At 42.2% G+C, this 20,593-nt stretch overlaps 1 protein-coding gene across 1 annotated transcript in view; it reads left to right on the forward strand.

The window, feature by feature from the left end:
* Positions 1–20,158: 20,158 nt before the first annotated feature.
* The window catches only part of MSN (moesin), a 77,418-nt gene continuing 76,983 nt past the window's right edge, over positions 20,159–20,593 (forward strand). The window contains exon 1 of the mRNA XM_045996175.1: positions 20,159–20,369. Coding sequence (XP_045852131.1) covers positions 20,358–20,369 — 12 coding nt within the window. The 5' untranslated portion in view covers positions 20,159–20,357. The remainder of the gene's footprint in view (positions 20,370–20,593) is intronic.

A 20,593-nucleotide genomic window follows, 5' to 3' on the forward strand; every position in this document is an offset into this window, starting at 1 on the left:
TAAATATGGATTAGTATTTTTATAACCTTGGCTGGATAAGACAGAAATAACAAAAGGAATATTTATAAATGTTGGTGACATAAAAAACAAACAAAAAATTATGTTGCAAAAATTAAAATCAGAAACTAAAGGACAAACTAGGGACAAACTTGGAAGATATTCAACAAAAAAGGGGCTGCCATCCTTAAAACATAAAGAAATTTTATAAATCAATAATTAAAAGAGAACACCTCAGAAAATTGAACAAAGGATATGAATAAATAATTTATAAAAGAAGAAATATAAATGACTAACTTAACATGTAAAGATATTCAACCCATTAGTAATTAAATAAATGAAAATAAAGATGAGGGGGATTTTTTTTTTGGTGTAGCATATTGGCAAATATTAAAATGACTGATACCAAGTGTTGGTGAGCATGTCAGGATGAAAGTACTTGCATGCAATGATCATGGAAATAGAAGTTAGAAAAATTTCTCTGAGGAATGTTTGGTGATATGTATCAAAATTTAAAATCTGAGAGATTCCTGGGTGGCTTGGTCATTAAGTGTCTGCCTGCAGCTCAGGTCATGATCCCAGGGTCCTGGCATCTAGCCCTGCATCTGGCTCCCTGCTCAGCAGGAAGCCTATTTCTCCCTCTACCACTCTCTGCTTGGTTCCCTCTATCACTGTGTCTCTCTCTGACAAATGAATAAATAAAATCTTTAAGAAAATTAAAATTTGCTTACCCTCTGACTAACTGAGAAATGAATGTGGACCAGTGTATAGAGATTTGCCCAAGATTATTCATCACAATATTGTTTGATAGTACAAAATTGAAAAGAATCCAAGTGAACACTAGGTGTTATAAGCAACTAATGAATTACTAAACATTATTCCAAAAACCAAAGAGGTACTATACTTTAGCTAATTCAATTTTTTAAAGATTTTATTTATTTATTTGCAAAAGAGAGAGAGAGTGAGAGAGAGAGAGAGAGAGAGAGAGAGAAAGCGGGCATGAGAAGGGAGAAGTCAGAGGGAGAAGCAGACTTCCTGCCCAGCAGGGAGCTTGATGTGGGACTCGATGCCAGGACTCCAGGATCATGACCTGAGCTGAAGGCAGCTGCTTAACCAACTGAGCCACCCAGGTGCCCCGGATAATTCAATTGAAATAAAAAAAAATCCAAGTGTCCTTTAATAACAGAATGATTAAATAAGCTATGGTACATCCATGTAATTAAACCACTTAAAATGGTGAGTAGATTCATATTAGTTGACATAAAAAGATTCCCATGAAATATTGTTGAGTGAAAAAAGCAGATTATAAATCAGCATACAGAGAGTGTAAATTACGGTGTGTGTATGCATGTGTGTGATATCTCGGACTATATTAATAGAAATACCATTTCTAGAAAAAGTTTATCTCTATAGTAGGCAGAGTCCAGGTCCAGTATTGGGCATGGCATGTTAATAGGCACAAAGACAAATTGGTATCTGTCCAGAGGGAAGTGAGTGGGCTAAGGGGAATTGGACCTAACTCAGAGAAATAGTTGAAGGAGCTAGAACCAGAGAATAAAATACCAGGGAAACCAAATTTGGCCTAAATAAAAGAAACTCTTTGAATGTCTTACCTTTCGTGATTGAGTACGCTGTCTAGCTAAGGACTGGAGTGAGCTCATCACCAAAGAAGGTGTGTAAGGGGAAGGTAAGGCAGTCAGGGGGCCTCCAAGTCACCTTCCTTCTAGTTTTTGAGGGTCTCAGACTTGGCAAATGCTGTGGGCCTACACTGTCTGCCTGGGGCTGATGGGGAGGGCAAGGACAAGGGTCCCTGAATATAAAGCCCACTGGGACCTGCAGCGAGTTAGAGCAAAAACCATAGTCATCCTGGCTTCCAGGTCAGATCGTTATAGAAATCTCTCTTTCCCTTTCCTGACCTCACTGCCCCAGCAGCCCCTCCCTTCTTGCATAACATCTTACCTGTGGAGAACTGTGGAGCTTTCACAACTCTTTCTCCATCTGGGTCATGGTTTAAATTAGTTCCATTATTGATTAAGCCTGTAGGTAGGAGGTTCCCTAGGTAATATGATTCCAAGGGTACTCGATCAATCCCCCTGTTTTAAGAGACCTCCCAATGTCTCTTAATTAAATTTTTCATGATTAGTGCTTTGTCTTTTGAATCTTGAATACTTTCCAAAAACCCTTTGCAAAAATGCAGATAATTACAGGAAGGGGATCCCCTTAAGCTGCCAGGAAAGAGGGAGAGGTGGGGAAGAGCTTCTGCATTCTGCAGAAGGCCTCTTTTGAGTGTCTAGAGGAAATTTTGTATGCTGGAAGGCTATGCAAGGCAGAAGAGGGGAGGAGGCCTTTGGGGAAGGAATTCTTCAATCCTGGGGCCTTACCTAATCTGTGGTTAAATCTTTTAACAGCTAGACTCAGTAGTTCCTAGGCCTGGCTGCACATTAAAAGCTCACCCAGAGAGCTTTTAAAAATACTGGGGAACAGGGACTCCTGGGTAGCTCAGTTGGTTAAGCAGCTGCTTTTGGCTCAGGTCATGATCCCAGTGTCCTGGGATCCAGTCCCACACAGAGCTCCTTGCTCAGCAGGGAGCCTGCTTCTCCCTCTGCCTCTGCCTGCCACTCTGTCTGCCTGTGCTCGCGCGCTCTCTCTCTCTCTCTCTCTGACAAATAAATAAATAAAATCTTTAAAAATACTGATGAACAGACTTTACTCAAGGCAAAAGATTTGATTTAATTGGTCTAGGGTGAGGTCCAGGAATTGTAATTTTTGCAAATCCTCCCAAGTGATTCTAATGTGCAGCCAGAGCTGTGAACCACTAAGCCAAGAGAAGCCCAGTTAGATGTAATCCAGACTGAGGGAGAACAAACAGGGCTAGATTAGCTTCCTTGTCTTCAGTAGGTCAGGACCATGGGCAAGGGATTGCACTAGTCCACTGCTCCCTAGCTATAGATGCTTGCCCTGAGGGTGATCAGGAGCAGGAGGGCTGATTACTTATATAGATGACCAAATTTTCTAGTTTGCTTGGGAGTTTTCTGGTTTTAAAACTGAAAGTCTTGTATCCCTAGTAAAGTTGAAAAGTTGGTGACCTTACACAGGGTGACTGCAAGTACTTAAACCTCAAGTCATTCCAGCACTTGTTGGGACAACCACTTCTTTTTCCCCCTCAGTTTTCTCTTCTGAAGAACACCAGCAGCCCTTAAAGGCTTGTTTTGCCTCTCTCACTGGCTGATATAAATATAATGCAAGTGAAAGGCCTCAGTGATCTATAAAGCAATGCATGCAGTAGTGGATAGAATGTTATAAATAATAAGCAGTACCTGTCAGGCTGGGGGTCACAGGATTCTTGCCAGTTAAATCTGTAATGTCCATTGTATTCATGGGATGGTTCACATTTATCTTTTTCTTTTCTCCCATGGGTTCATTTATCTCTTCTTCCACTTTTAAAAAATCCTAGGATATCAGAGCTGGAATTGACCCATTGATACCCTTCAGTCCTATTCCTTCATCAGATGGAGAGATGGAGGCCTAGAGAGGTAAAATAAGTGATAATACAGAAAACAAGATAATGCAGCTTATTGGTAGTAGAGCTGAGACTCAAACTCAGCATATCTTGATGCCCAGCCTCTTCATTTCAGAGTCACAAAACATTGTCAAACCAACTCCTTGATTCCCATAAGCCCATATGTCTTTTTCAAGGGCATCATATTTAATTTCTCCTATAAACACTGAGTTCAAAGAGAAAAGAAGCTCAAGGAACTGTGGGAGCTCAGGGCAGGGTAACAAAGTTCAGTCTGGCAAAGTGGCTATGGTCAGGGAAGACCTCTAAGATAAGGTGAGCTGAGACTAAAAGAAAATTACTCATTCTTCAGGTAAATGGGGGCAGAGGGGGAAGGGGAAGCCATTGGGGGGAAGGCAGTTTAGGTAATGGGAATGGCATGCCCAGTGGCCCAAAGGAGTCAGAAAATATGATTTTTCAGTTCTCTCCCATTGTTGTATGAGTGGAGAGTAAGGTGATGGTTAGTTGGACAGCTGAGGCTAGTCATATATGCCTTGCTAAGGAGTTTGGACTTTAGTTTATAGGTGTCAATACTTCAGAAGGTTTTTAAGCTTGGGTCAGATACTTAACTCTCTTGAACACCTGGTAACTTCAGGGCAAATAGAGAGGGATTAACAAAAACAGTGTGAAAGTTAGTTATCCTGACTCTCAGAAAAAGACTAACACTTTCCTGGCCCAAGCTGTCAGTAATGGAACTGAGGCTTAGACATGACTGACTCATTTCTGTGATACTGGGCTGGGAGGAGACTCAGCTCCTGTGTGGAGGTTCAGCCCCACCCTCTTCTCTGTGTGCTGAACCAGGAAGAATCTGGGCCTAGGCTGGCCAACCTTCAGGTTATCTCTTCCAGAGTATGTTTCCCAGTTTGCTCTAGGGTCAGGGGCCCAGAGCCCCTGGTTCTTCTACTCTTGGCTGCTACTGGCCCCTGGGAATGTGTCCCCCAAGATCTTTGCTCTGGTCCTTATTCTCATCTGCATTGGAGGAGTTTTTCCCATCTGTCTTCTGGGATCCATGTAATGACCCTTCATACTCTCAGTTAACCATAGCATGGAGTTCTCCCTCTCCCTCTCTTTTTAATTTAAACTTAAGTGTTCCAAGAGTCATTGTTTATGCCTCACACCCAGTGACCATGGGGTTCTCTCTTTCTCCTCTACAGAGTTTATCGAAAGCATGTACATGTAGCTGAAAGTCTAATGGGGGAGGCAGACAGCAGTAATTATAGGACAATGGGAGAGTTTGGTATCCAAAGCATGGTGAGAGCACAGAGAAAGAAGGGAATTTCTGTGGGTGGTGGAGCATCTTCCCAGAGAAAATGACATTTGGCTTGGGTTATCAAGGATGAGTAGGAGTTGGTCAAGTGGAGAAGGATTATAGAACTGAGGGAACAGTAGGCTCAAAGGAACAGAGCTTTGAACCTATCTGGTGTTGATTAGGTGTGATTCTAAGAAGAGAGGGAATGCATGGTAGAATGAGGGGAAGTAGGGAATAGGAGAGGAAATGCTGAAATGAGACAGCTCAACTACTTCTGGGCATCTCCACCTGGATGGCTTATGGGTAACTTAAACTCACCATGACCCAGAACTTCTTTTCCTTGCCCCACACACTGGACCTTTTGTAGGACTTTCAATCACTGAGTCTTAGCAATTCTACCTCTTCAACCTCTCTCTAATTTATCCTCTTTTCCCAATTCCTAATACTACCACCTTCATCAGAACTGAAGAGTACTGTCTTTTCTTTTACTATAATGAAAACTATGTAAGTCATCACGTCTCCTTTTCCATATAGACTCCAGGATGCTCAAAGCCAAATTCACAGCTCAACTGTGTGAGTCACAAATACTTCCATATCTGTGCTTTATTCTTACTAATTTCTCCCTTTCTCTCACCATCATCAACAGGGTTCCTCAATTTTGACTTCCCAATTCTGACATCCATCATTTTTATTTAAAGTTTTTATTTATTTATCTTTATAATTTTATTGCTTTTCTGTGGTACTTTGCCTCAGATCATCTGTGGAATGTGTTCAGAGATGGAAAAATTGAGATATGGTTGGCCCACAAGAGATTAAATAGTTCAGATCCTCATTATTTTTGCCTAAATTATTACAATGTCTTCCAAAAATGAGTGCTATATCCCATACTCTATCTCATCCCCTCTAATTGGTCTCTCTCTGTTCAGCAGTGTTATCTAGTTACCTAGTCAAGTAACTCCCCTGTTTTGAAAACCTTAGCAGTTTCTCATTGTCTTGAGAATGACATTAAAGGCCCTTAGTATGAGATGGAAGACCCTTTGCAAACTTACCACTTCTCATTTATTTATACTTACTGAGTACCAACTAATACTATATGCCAAACACTGTGTCAGCCACAGGCATTTGATAATGATCAAAAATAGGCACTATTTCTGTTCTCATAAAACTTATACTCTACTTGGGGAGATTGATATTACTCAACTCAAGACTCAAATAAATGTATACTTACAAATTGTGGTTAAGTTATCTGGAGGAAGACTGGTTCTGCAGACATGGCAGGGAGACTTACTAAGTTATAGAAAGTTCCACAAGAAGTAACATTTTATTTTTTTTAAGATTTTATTTATTTTAATCAAAGGGAGAGAGAGAGAGAGAGCGTGCGCACAGGCAGACAGAGAGAGGCAGGCAGAGGCAGAGGGAGAAGCAGGCTCCCCGCCGAGCAAGGAGCCCCATGTGGGACTCAATCCTAGGACGCTGGGATCATGACCTGAGCCGAAGGCAGCCGCTTAACCAACTGAGCCACCCAGGTGTCCCAGTAATATTTTATTTAAAGGAAGGATTGGGTTAGTGCTAACTAGGTAAATTGTGGGAGTGAAGAAACATGTACCCCTTGCAGAATAAATAGCTGGAAAAGATCTTTATAGGGTGGATTAGAGAAGGAATGACATATTTTAGAAACAGAAAGAAGGCCAGTGTGACTGGGATCCAAATAGCAACAGGGAATGTTGGTTGAGAGGTTAAAGAGGTAGGCAGGAGCCAGACCACAAAAAACTTTTAAAGACCATGACAAAGATTCTGTTCTTCATCATTCTGTTCTCCATCATAAGAGCAAAGAGAAGAATCCACTGAAGGCCTTTAAGCTGGAGAGTGACGTGATCAGATTTTCATATTGAAAAGATTCCTCTAAATGCTTTATGGAGCATAGATGGGAGGAGAACCAGAGAGGATGTGGAGAGATCAATTAGGAACCTGCTGCATCTGCCCATTCAGCTTGGCTGGGACAAGGGTAGCACCAGCTGAGATGGAGAGAAGCAAGCAATTAAAAAAAAAAAAACTAGGTAGGAGGCCCATTGATAGGACTTGGCAATGGACTGGTATGGCAGAGGATAAGGAAGAAGGAGATGTTAAGGATGACTTTTAGGTTTCTTTTTTTTTTCTTTTTTTTTAATTTATTTTTTTTCAGAGTTCCAAGATTCATTGTTTATGCACCACACCCAGTGCTCCATGAAATATGTGCCCTTCTTAATACCCACCACCAGGCTCACCCAACCCCCAACCCCCTCCCTTCCAAAACGCTAGTTTGATTCTTAGAGTCCACATCTCTCATAGTTCTTCTTTCCTTCTGATTTCTCCCAACTCACATCTCTCCAATTCCCAATGTCCTCTGTGTTATTCCTTATGCTCCACAAGTAAGTGAAACCATATGATAATTGGCTCTCTCTGCTTGACTTATTTCACTCAGCATAATCTCCTTAGTCCTGTTCATGTTGATACAAAAGTTGGGTATTCATCCTTTCTGATGGAGGCATAATATTCCATGGCATATATGGACCATATCGTCTTTATCCATTCATCTGTTGAAGGGCATCTTGGCTCTTTCCACAGTTTGGAAACTGTGGCCACTGCTGCTATGAACATTGGGGTAGAGATGGCCTTTCTTTTCACTACATCTGTATCTTTGGGGTAAATACCCAGTAGTGCAATTGCAGGATCATAGGGAAACTCTATTTTTAATTTCTTAAGGAATCTCCACACTGCTTTCCAAAGTGGCTGCACCAACTTGCATTCCCACCAATAGTGTAAGAGGGTTCCCCTTTCTCCACATCCTCTCCAACACTTGTTGTTTCTTGTCTTGTTAATTTTGGTCATTCTAACTGGTGTAAGTAAGGTGGTATCTCAATGTGGTTTTGATTTGAATTTCTCTGATGACTAATGATGATGAACATTTTTTACACGTGTCTGTTAACCATTTGTATGTCTTCTTTATCAAAGTGTCTGTTCATGTCTTCTGTCCATTTTTTGATGTGATTATCTGTTTTGGGGTGTTGAGTTTGAGGAGTTCTTTTTAGACTCTTACGTTTCTGAAAGAGAACAAGTTCAATAGGGAAGACTGGAAGGGGTTTTAAAAACATTAAATTGGGGACGCCTGGGTGGCTCAGTTGGTTAAGCGGCTGCCTTTGGCTCAGGTCATGATCCCAGCGTCCTGGGATCAAGTCCCATGTCGGGCTCCATGCTCGGCGGGGAGCCTGCTTCTCTCTCTGTCTCTGCCTGCCACTGTGTCTGCCTGTGCTCACTCTCTCTCTCTCTGACAAATAAATAAAATCTTCAAAAAAAAAACCTTAAAAACATTAAATTGGAGGCATCTGTGAGGTGGAACCTCTTTGTCATATGACTTCGTGTTCTGGCCTCACCCAGCTCCAACATGCAGATTTCTAACTTTCTGTGATCTCTTTTGCTTCCTTGACTTTGTAGATTCTGTTCCTTCTGTGGGATGCAACACTTTCCTTACTCCTGCCCTCCATTCCCACTGTCCAGGTGGAAGTAGTAGCTTGAGGAAAGTCTGTTTGACTTTGCAGGGTGTGTGTGCGTGCGTGTGTGTGTGTGTGAATACAGAATGAATGAGTTTACTAGTTAAAAGTGGGGGTCCTATGTAAGAGCATCTGGGCTCATAACCAGCCATCTTCAGTTGTCAATGACCTTGAGCAAGTTACTTAATCTTTCTCAATTTCAGCTTCCTCATCTATAACATGGAGATAATAATAACCATGATTTGAAGTTGTGAGGATTAAATGAGATAATAATTCATATCAAGTTATTAGGTGTTTGACACATAATAAGTACTCCATAAATATTGACTGTAGTTATTGTGTTGAGTGTTTGTCAGGGTAAAGTAGGGAACAGATGTGAATAATGAAGACACCAGCCTGATTAGAAATATCCAGCTGTATTTAAAAAGAGATGAAGCTGGAAATGAAAGGTAGCACTTGGATGTGGATGGGGAGAGAGTGCCAAAGATCAGTGTCCATAAGTCACCACGTGAGCACTCAAACCCAGGATGGGATTCCAAATCATGTGACCTTTCTACTCAGCTTAGTGCTGACTTTCACCAGGAGAAAAATGGAGAAAAAATAGTTGCTAAAAGGCAGGGTGTATCACTTCAGCAAAGAGAATGTGGAATGCTCAAGATGTAGTCTAAAGGAAGAGATAAGATCAGTCCTGTGTATGAGAGATTATGTATAAGGGAGTGGTGATTCTAATTCTAGTTCTTATACTCATTAGCTTGCATGGCCTTGGGGAGGGGTCATACCTTCTCTGAGCCTTTTCATAGTAGGGCTAGGAATCTTTACTTTTCAAAAACAAGGAGTAAATGAAATAGTAAGATATAATGTGTGAAAAAACAGACTACAGCAAATAACCTATGAGCAAGCTCCTACCATTGCATATGACACATAATAGGTGCCCCAGAAAAAGTTCTTGGTTGAAAATCAGCATCTGTACTTAAGAAAGTATGAGAAAGAACATCTGTCATTATAGTCTAATGGAGAGTGTAATAGTTTTCTATGATTACGGCAATAAATCACTACAAATTTCGTGGCTTAAAACAACACTAATTTATTTTCTTACAATTCTGGAGGTCAGAAGTCTAAAATGGGTTAGCAGGGCTGCATTCTTACTGGAGACAAGGAGAAAATCCATTTCCTTGCCTTTTCCAGTTTCTTGAGACGTCCTGCATTCCTTGGCTGTGGATAATCTCTGTCTCAAGGTCAGCTTATTAGCAACCTTAATTCCATCTGCAGTCAGTTTCCTCTTTGCTATGTAATATAACACATCTATAGGTCTGGGGATTAGGATGTGGACATCTCTGGTGGGACCATTATTCTGTTATTCTGTCTACTGTAAGAAGGTAGATATTAACAAGTAAATACAGAAATAAAATGCATCATTGCAAACTATAGTTAATGCTGTGAAGAAGATAAATCTCTGAGACTGAAAATAAAGTTGTTGTTGTTGTTTTCTGGAAGAAGGGTAGAGAGCATTCTGTTTTACAAAGAATGGTTAAGAAAAGGAGTTCTATTTAAACTGAGACCTAAAGGAAGAGAAGGAGTCAGCCATGCAAATAGCCAGAGGAAGAGTGTCCCAGGAAGAGTGGAGCAGTCAGAAGGAACAGCATCTCCAGAGACCCTAAAGTAGGAAAAGTATGACACAGAACAGGAAGTAGAAGTATCCCACATCCAGCCTTTCATATGGAGTGGGAGAACTCAGTTAGGAACAGAACACCTTGTAGAAATAAAGGAGATGATCGAATGACTAAATGTAATGAGGTAAAGTGATTTTATTACCTCCATCTCCATTTTCAATATAATCTGTGAGGCCAGAGCCTTTAGGGATGAGAATCAGTCCCCCTAGACCATCAGGCAAACCTATGACCCCTGGGGTATACTGTGCTGATCCAGCTCTCTAAAAAATTGAAATAACCAGAGTGTGGAGCACCAGAGGGCCAGTATACCTGCAGATCTGGTACACAGCCAGTCAGTGGGTGGATCCAGACAGAGGCCTTTGCCCTGGAAACCATCTCTATGACAAACACCATCAATCAGGAAAGCTTGGAGCTGTTCAAGTTTCTGGGAGATAAGAAGAAAATGCAAGCCATAACCTTTGACATTAGGAGCTTATGTTGCAGATCTGGAACTCATGTTGCAAGAGGAACAAGACCTCCCCAGTTTTTAGATCAGTTGCTGGACAAAAGAAGCCCACATTTTCCTGGGTCTCGATCCTGCCCTGAGCCATTGTAGATACCCTGTCCAGGTTTGCTCTTGGCAGTGAGACCCAAGAGCCAACCTTTATATTTATTTTTCTTCCCTGAGAATCATTCAGCTTCTGTTTTTAGAAGACATCTTCAAAGCAGTAGAACTATAGGAACTTTTGTTTTTTAAGTAACTTTCTTGATCCTTATTGTTCTTGAGTCTGGAGGCCCAGCAGAAGAACACTAGTCTGAGAATCGTGAGAGCTAGGTTTTTCCCTGAGCAAGTTAATTTGCTCCTCTTGGCCTTAGTTTCCTTACACATAAAGTGAGACATGTAGGCTAGATGATAGGTAAAGGTGTGACATTCTAGAATTCTGATTTCTCTTTTCATTTTTCACAAGGTGGGGTTAGGCAATGATGAAAGACTAGGGTAGCTTTTTCAGACTCAGTATTTCTATGAGTTAAACACAAGGCTCTCTTTCTTCTCCTAAACATTCTGGCACAGAAAAATTAGCTGGATATCTTTGAACCCAGTATATCTGGTGGCACATTTGAGGTTTTGTTGATCTGAAAAAAGTAGAGTCAGGTCTCTCAACCTTGGAAAAGAGGAGGCTGAGGGGGTTGGGTAGTGATATATGTGTGAGAGAAAGAGGAGAACAGTTCCAGATAGCTGCATTTTTGTTGAGTTGTATGTGGTTGATATATATCAACCACATACAACTCTTGCTATTAGTAGAAGGTATTGAGCAGTGCTCTTTTGGAGGCCTCAGTAATTGGGGAGGAGTCTGCTCAAACCTTTGAGGCATCTTCTTTCTGTTCCTTGTCCATTTACCTATGCTTTTTTCAGAACATTGGAAATAGTTTCAAATGACCTTGATAAGATTAAGCCTTTGATTTTCATACCTCAACACTCAGGTTGTAGGATGTGAGGAATGGTAGAAAGAACACATTATTTCCATAACTTTTCTTGTCTATCTCTTGAGTGAGGCTGGGAGCTCTGTGAAAGTAGTGACTTCTATATGTCTACATCCCTGGAGCCTAGTGCAATGCATTATGTATAGTAAGCACACACACACATTTTCTAAATGAATACAATGAATGGCTGCTGAGTAATAAAGTCAAATGGCTTAATTTGGGGTTCTTACTGTGGTGTGATCATGGCCAAGTGACCTCACTTTTTTGAGCCTCAGTTACCTTATCTGTCAGATAAGGATTGATACCTATTCTAAGATGTTCTTAGGAGTGAATGAGATAATGATTTGAAAGTGGCTTTGTTTTCACCTGAGGGTCTTTAAAATATTGATTTCATAGATTCTTTTTTTTAAATATTTTATTTATTTATTTGACAGCAAAGATCACAAGTAGGCAGAGAGGCAGGCATAGAGAGAGAGGAGGAAGCAGGCTGTCCACAGAGCAGAGAGCCCGATGCGGGGCTCGATCCCAGAACCCTGGGATCATGACCTGAGCCGAAGGCAGAGGCTTTAACCCACTGAGCCACCCAGGCGCCCCTGTTTCATAGATTCTTATTGTATAGGAATATCTTCTTCAACCTCCCAGAGTGTGGGCTCCTCCAGTCTTTGCTCACACATCTCCAACTATGACTTCAGTAATTTTTTTGAGGGAGAGGTGGGGAGCAGAGAGAGAGGGAGAGGGAAAGAGAGAATCTTAAGCAGGCTCTACACCCAGCACAAATCCCTATGTGGGGCTTGATCTCATAACTCTGAGATCATGACCTGAGCCAAAATCAAGAATCAGATACAACTGACTGAGCCACCCAAGTGCCCCATGATTTCAGAACATATTCAGTGACTCTCCAGTTTTAGACAGGTATTATAAGAGCCTTCTTACTTTCATCTCATAACTTTCTTGCAGCTCTGTCCTTTGGGGCTGTATAGAGTCCATCTGTTACCTTTTCTTAAGGTGACCATTCTGAAGTCCAAACACATAGACAACATCCCCCTAAATCTTTTCAAAGTCAAACCATCTCAGATACTCCAACTATTTCTCATGCATCCTGGATTCCAGGCCCTCCACAACTAGCTCACTCTCCTATGGATATATCCTAATGTGTGTGTCTCTCCTTAAAGTGGGGGAACCACAATAGCATATAGTTCTTCAAATGGGGTCTAACTAGGGAAGAAGAGGACAGAACTGTCTGTTTTTCCTGGACCTTAGTCTACTAGGCCTGAATTAACTCTACTGGAAACCACAGCTCACCATTAACATTTATGAAGTTTATTATCAAGTAAAACTTCAGAGGTCTTTCTTTTCAATTATTTTATTTCATTTCTTTTTTTTTCATTTTATTTTATTTACAGTGTTATATTGGTTTCAGGAGTATAGTATAGTGATTCAACAATTCCATATATCACTTCAGAGGTTTTTTTAACCCATGCTATATCTAAGCCACATCTTCCCCATGATGTTGACTTTTTGGACTCCAGCACAAATATTACATTTGTTCTACCTTTTAGTTTTACCATTATTTGGGCCTGTCACAAACTTTTGGATTCTAACTCTATTGCCCAACCTACCTACATTTTCTCCTAGATTCTTTTTATTCTCCTTTGTTCTCTTCTTCCCCCTTCTCTTCCTCTTCTTCCTCCTCCTATTCATGTATTCATGTTTTTTTTTTTTACCATTTTACATAATTACAAAAGTAATTTAGGCTCACTAAAAAAATTAAATACTATAGAAATATATATATTAGGAAGTAAAAATTCTCTCTTTACTCTCCTTTCTAATCCCAGTTCCCTTTCTTCAGATAACAACTGGTATGATTTGTTGTGCACATTTTTCCTTTTCTGGGAACTTACATATATAAGCACATGGATATTTTAATTCATACTATTCATATTGTTCTGTAACTTCATACTCACAGTTCTTTTCATGGCAGTTCATGGTTTTAAAAGGCCGAACAGGGTCCTGTTGAATGGATATACCATAATGTATACTGTATAAAATTTGTCCCCTAGTCATGAATATTTAGTTTGTTTCCTTTAATTATTATAGTATCACAGTAATTGTTCTTCTACATTCCTCCTTGTGAAGTAGAATGTTTTCCTGAAGTAGACCAGTAGCAGAGCTAACACACACACACACACACACACACACCACACAAAAGGGAGGAGAGAGAGAGTTGTAAGTGGGGGCAGGAATAATGAGACCGGAATAGAAGGCTCTGTTCTATTATTTTTGTTTCCTAACAGGTGAACTTAAGTCAGTGTAAGGGGAAATTTGGGCCATTAGAGAATTAGGACATAATACAATTTGATAGGCCTGCAGGGCTAGATGTGAGAATGGTGGATCCCTCTCTTTCCCTGGCCTAGCTGAGCAATTTGTCCTGAGGTCCAAAGATACACCTGAAAGTGTGTCGGGCTCCTTTTGCCTGGAACAAAAAATGTGATTCCTTCCCAGGAGCAATTACAGCCCTGCCTGAAATGGAGGGAAAAAAACAAACAAACAAAACAAAACAGTAGTTGACAAGACAAAGCGAGATGTGAGAGGGAAACCAGATGAGCACTGCAGACCTTGCACACTACAGGAACTGGGGAGAGGCAGAGAGTACAAGGAGGGCAGGAGAGATCAAGGGAGGGCTTTGTTCAGAGACAGACAAGAGTGAGCACACTATATTGTGTACATGCGGTAGGAGTAGCCTGGCTCCAGGTGAAGGGCTGTGCTGGGGAGCATGGGAGGAAGAAAGGAAGAGAAGTGTGCAAAGGTTAAGTGTGTGTGCTAGGAAGAGGGGGTCATCTGATGACTCTAAGCACAGGTGATAACTGCGTTTCTGAAGATCACCATGGTGCCCGTGTGGAGGATGGCCACATGGAGGATGTGGAAGATGGCCTAGATGGGACAACCTTGAGGAAGGGAGACCAGGGAGCTGGTGAGGGTTGACCTAGGGCACTGACCATGGAGATGAGGAGGAGAGAAGCTGTGAAAGACAGAGAGCAGGGCTTGGTGACCCATGATAAGGGACAGTCAGAGGGGAGTTAAAGATGATGACAGTGTGCATGCAAAGGATGATGCTACTAGCAAAACCAGTTATACAGAGCCAATAGGAAGGAGAGCTCCTAAGAAGGAAGAGGGTGAACACCCCTTGCAGAGGCTCTTATAAGACTAGGGGTCTGGTCACTGCTGGAGGTAAGGTTGGAGTGGACAAATAGTTTCCTTCTAGATGTATTGAGTTGTGAACTGAACTGTGAGTCATTCATGGAGGTTGCCATTATGCTCAGCAGGCTCTCTGGCCCCTTATGGTCTTAGGTCACTGTGGATGGGGCTGAGAGCAAATGACTCTATGGGAAGACCCTTTCTACAGGGTTAATTTCATATTCCAAGAGGACACTGACTCAAACTGAATTGATATTGGCTGCCTCGGTGAAGCTCTTGAAAAATTTCCAGGCTTTTCCTTCTCACTGTGGTCCATTATTAATCATAAATATTCCCAGACACTTGATATTGCCAAGATGCTGTTATCACCACTGTTTATTACTACCCACCTCCTACCTCAAGCTATCTAGTGTGACCATTGAGGTATAGGGATGATATGAATCTTAAAATGCACCTCTCTCCTTGGGTTTGTCTGGTCACAGTTCAGGTTGTGGAAGAATGTGGACTTTGGGCTCACATAACTTGGGCCCAAATCCTTGTCCCACCATCAAAAAACTAACTTTTGGATAAGTCACTTCACTCCTCAAAGCTTCAAACTCCTCATTTCTACCTCTAAAGTTTTTTTTTTTTGCTAGATATTGATTTGTCCTTCTCAGTTTTCAACACACAAAAGGTGCCTTATTAAAGTTATCTTCTTCCCTTTCACCCAAACCCTAGCTTTTGCTTCCAAGAAGTCGGTAGAAGACTGAGGGTGCCTAAAAGTAAATTTTTCTACAGCTCAAGAATACTGTACTCTCAACCATATTGTACCAGGAGGACCTATTTTCTTTGGGGGAGATAGCAGTATATTCTTGTGTTTATTCTTTTGTGTAAAGGTACAGATAGTTTAGTGCCTGGGCCACTGACCCAGAGGAAGGAAGAGAGAGAAAGTCCTTAGAGTGTGTGACCTCAAGTTAAAGTTTGCTCTCATCTCTGCCAAATTTCTCTTTTATGAACAGGGGAACTAGTCATAACTGGGTGGCTCAGTTGGTTAACCGTCAAATTTTTTATCTTAGCTTAGCTCTTGATCTCAGGGTGGTGAGTTCATGCCCCGTGTTGGGCCCCATGCTGGGTGTGGATCCTACAAGAAAGGAAGAGAGGAAGGAAGGAAGGAAGGAAGGAAGGAAGGAAGGAAAAGAAAAAGAGAAAGGAAAGGAAAAGAAAAGAAAAGAGGGGTGGAAGGGAGAGAGGGAGGGAAGGAAGGAAGGAAGGAGAAGAAGGAGGAGGAGAAAGAAAGAGAAAGAAAAAGAAAGGAGAAGAAAGAAAGAGAGAAAGAGAAAGGAAAAGGGGGTAGGGGAGAAAAGAGACTTCAGAGGCTCAGTTAATTCCTTCCCTAAGCATCAGCCAAGAGCAATTGTGCTGAGTGAAGAGGAAAAGATTTTATTTAGATGTATAGAAAGACTTTCCAACAGTGATCAAAATGAAAAGCAGCCCTCAGAAAGTTCTAAGTGATGGGATCTTTCAACTGTTACCATCCAGTAAATGGGGAGGTGAGGTGCTTCTTTATCTGAAGTATCTCTGTGATTCAGTACTGTTCCCTATCCAGTTCTTCTCTGGTATTGTCTCTACTGCACTATTGTGTCCTCTGAAGGAGAAATACCATTTAGGGTGTAGAAGCTTCTTTATTGCAGTGAGTTTAGATCCTAGGGGTGGGAGGTGATTACAAGTCTAATCTCATTTCTCTCTTGAGTTTGGCATAGTCTTTCACATACATCTGCGTCATGCAGTTCCTGCTTTCAATTTCTTTGACTTTGATATCCAGATCTGCTGCTGCTCCAGAATAGACATAGTCCCCCAGGAATCCTGAACATTTCCACCTGGACCCCATGTCTGGCTCTACAGCCCAGATCTTGTGCATCTCTTATTGCCAATTCAGATGCCCCCAGCTTCCATGGGCTCCAGGTCTAGAATTTTTCTGTACCACCCTCTGCTCATAACTGGCCCTCACATACATTTACTGCTTGAAAAATACTTGCCTATTCTTCCTTGAACTTTCTGAATTTAGATCTTTTGAAAATCTGTCTTTATACCTTTTACTTCCCTCACCCAGGGTAGCCAATATACGTTAACCCTTATTAACATGTCTTCTCTCTATAAGCAGTGGCATAAATGTCATCATATCTAAATATAAGTGTGAGGATTACTCTGGCCACAGGAAGATTGAGCTAACTCTCATTTCACAAGGGATCATTGTAGGAAGTGGGCTGGGGGGGGGAGATAAGACATTCTGGTCATATAGGTATAAAGGTCTTACAGAAAAGTAAGAAATAAAGGTGTGTTTCTCTGGCCATCTTGAAAAAAAAAAAGAGACCCTCAGCCACTTCCACTTTGCTCTGGAGATGGGGAGAGTAACTGAGATGGGTCCCTCCTAGCTAGTGGGTTTTAACTGTAACCTTCAAGCAATATCCAGCTGCTTGACCATAATCACCATAACCAGCTTCTGTCTGGTGAAGTTGAAGAGGGTCTACCCCCCTTGTTCTAGCTTTCAAAATTTCTTGCTTGTATTATCACAACAGCTTAACTGACTCCTTTGTCTTCTCTACTATCCTTGAATCCATTCTTTACACTTATTGCCTGATCTTGGGTAAGTTCTTTCCTCTTTCTGATCCTCAGTTCCCTCAACCTGAATAGAGGCTGGACAAAATAGTTTCTGACATTCTGTGCTTTCCTCCTATTTTCCAACCTTCTCCTGCCCAAAGGGCAAAACCCACCCTTCTCTCTTGGCCCCTCTTTCCATCAAATTACTTAGCTTGCCCACCCTCTGATCTCCCTTTCCATATTTGGACCTCTGTGCCCCTTTTCCTTTTAATAGTGTGTTAAGCTGCTTGACACTCCCTAACCAGCTCTCTCTTGTGTGTTATAGGAGGTGTTGACATGGGACATGGGGAATGACGCATGGGGGTTTCCACTTTTCAGAATGGGCAATGAAAGTTGGAGTCTTCAAACAACTTCCCTTCCCCCTTTAAGCACTTAGCCTAGTCTGAGGCCCTTGTGGGCTTTAATAAACGAGGGAATCAGTGATTCCTGAGGCCATGGTAATGTCAAGGAAAGTGACTGGCTGCTCTTGCTATCCCTGCTGCTGAGGCTTTCTGGGGAGTGCTGCTCTTCCTTAGAGGGTCAACTGCTCAACGTAAGAAAATAGTTTGGGTAGGGAACTTTTTTTTCAATTATTAATACATCTAAAGTATCTAATTTTCATTTTTTGAATTTAAGTTCCTGTATAGTTAAAATACAGTGCTATATTACTTTCAGATGTACAATATAGTGATTCAACAATTCCATACATCACCCAGTGCTCATCACAAACAAGTGTACTCCTTAATCCCCATCACCTATTTCACCCATCCTAGCCACCCTATCTCCCCTCTGGTAACCATTAATTTGCTTTCAAAGAGTCTGTTTCTTGATTTATCTCTTTCTCTCTATTTCTTTTTACTTAATTTCTTTTTTGTTGTTTGTTTTTTAAATTCCACATATGAGTGAAATTATATGATATTTATCTTTCTCTGACTGATTCATTTCACTTAGCTTTACACTCTCTAGCTCTATCCATGTCATTGCAAATGGTGAAATTTCATTCCTTTTTATGGCTGAATAATATTCCACCGTGTATATATACCACATCTTCCTTAACCATTTATATGTCGATGGACACTTGGTCTGCTTCCATCATATAGCTAAGGTAAATAATGTTGCTATTAACATAGGGGTGCATTATCCCTTAGAATTAGTGTTCTTGTATTTTTTGGGTAAAAATACACAGAAGTATAATTACTGGATGATAGGGTAGTTCTATTTTGAACTTTTTGAGGAACTTGCATATGTTTTCAAGAATGGCTGCACATTTGCATTCTTACCAACAGTACAAGAAATTTCCTTTTTCTCCATATCCTTGCCAGCATTTGTTGTTTCTTATGTTGTTGATTTTAGCCATTCTGACAGGTGTGAGCTGATATCTTCTCGTAGTTTTGATTTGCCTTTCCCTAATAGTGAGTTGAGCAGGGAACTTTGTTTACCCTAGCACACATCAATGAAACTTGGGAGCACTGAGGGAAACTGAGACACACTGATTCATGCACATTGTTGAGTTGGGAAAGCAGAGGAGCAGGAAATAGGACTGCTGATTCCTGAGGGCAAATGTAAGGTCAGTCCTTATGCAACCCTACTAGACTCAATCTATTGTCGTAGGAATTCTACTTCCCTTCTCATCCTTTTATAATGTCAGAGTGGGAAAGGACCTTGGAAGCCCAGGAATCCATTCTTTTCTTCTTACAAAAGGGGAAACTCAAGTCCAGAGAGGGGACGGGACTTCCCAAGGCCACAAAGTGGTCACAGAGTGAGTTAATGGCAAAGCCTCACCTAGAAGCCAGGTGTTCTGACCACCCTTCTCAAGTATCCATTCCACTTCACCACGCTGGCTCATCATCCTTGGGGTATGTGGTGCTCTACATTGTAAAGGATACTCAGATCATACCTACACACTGTTGCCTAGGGATAGGAGGAAAAAGAACTATGATCAGTCACTTTCAAAGTAAAACTCAAACTTATCCAGATACCTGCTACAGTCTTGAATTCTATTGTCTTGGGATTCTGTGACCTTGAAAGAAGTAGAATGATTGCTGGCAAACAGTCTCCAAGGCGTGGACTGAGGGTGCATCCCACCTGGGAGATTACAGCCTTATCAGAAAGTAAACACGTAAATCATGAATGTGTTGGGGGAAGGAATAAAGCATCAAGGCATTGATTTGAAGAAGATGAAGACTGGGATTTGAAGGAAGGAAAATGAATAGAGAACAGATACAGAGAATAAGCCAAATTCTGTTGAAAATGAGGATTGAGTAAGAATGGGGTGGGAATATGATGGGAAAAGGGATATACAGAGCTACAGAAGAGAACTAATGAAGTGTTGGAGGAGCTGAGGCAGTGTAACTAAGAGAAGAGAAGTTTCAGGGGGGCATGGGATCTTCAGAGCTCTAAGGAATTATTAGGGAGAATGGGGGATTTGTGTGGCCACAGGGAGCAGAGCTGAGATCCCTAGGGGAAGTCACAGAGCAAAGGAGTTCAGCTACACGCAAGGACTTTCTGAGAGTCAGCGCCGTCTTGAGAGGAACAAACAGTTTTGATAGGTAGTGAGCTCCTCATTTATGGAAACTTGCAGTCAGGGGCTGTAAGCCTCTGCCGGGGTCGGGCCTTGCTTGGGGGTGGGGCCGGGCCGCCTGGATTTGAAGGGGTGGGGGCTGTGAAAGGGGTTGGAGAAAGAGTAGGTCCGTGTGTGCGCGCGCGCGCGTGTGTGTGTGTGTGTGTGTGTGTGAGTCCCCCTAGGAGTGCCCCGGCCCAGCCTGACCCCCAAGTGGCTGGTGTGGCGGGGCTGGGCTGGGCGGGGCGAGGCCAGCGCCCGGCAAGAAGGCGGGCGCGAGGGCGGGGAGCAGCGCGGAAGCCCAGCCACATAAAGAAACGGGCGACGCCACAGGGGCGGCTCTTTCCTGGGTGGGGTTTCTGAAGTCGTGGCCCGTTAGCAGGAAGCCGAATAGTTGCCCCAGCGCTAGAGAGGGACCCAATCTGAGCCTCCAGCCCCCAGAGTCTGTGCTGTCTGTACTGTGTGCTCAGCGTTGCCAGACAGCTCCTAGCCGAACTTTATCAACTCTGCCACTTTTGCAGCCACCATGCCTAAGACGGTGAGTACAGGGGATGTGCGCTGCCGCCCTGGGGGCTCTAGCAGACTCTAGTAGCCCCCTGTTGATGGCTATGGGTTTGGCCAGCCATCCGCCTACTCAGAACGCCGCGCCCTCCGCTGAGGCCTGGGTTGGGGAGGAGCAAGAATGGAGTCCTTGTCTGGTGAGCCCTCTCGTGTGAGTGGGTACCAGGCTAGAAGTGTGGACAGGGCGGGACCGGCCACTTT

The sequence above is a fragment of the Meles meles genome, chromosome X (assembly GCF_922984935.1).
Source record: "Meles meles chromosome X, mMelMel3.1 paternal haplotype, whole genome shotgun sequence".
Lineage (NCBI taxonomy): Eukaryota > Metazoa > Chordata > Mammalia > Carnivora > Mustelidae > Meles > Meles meles.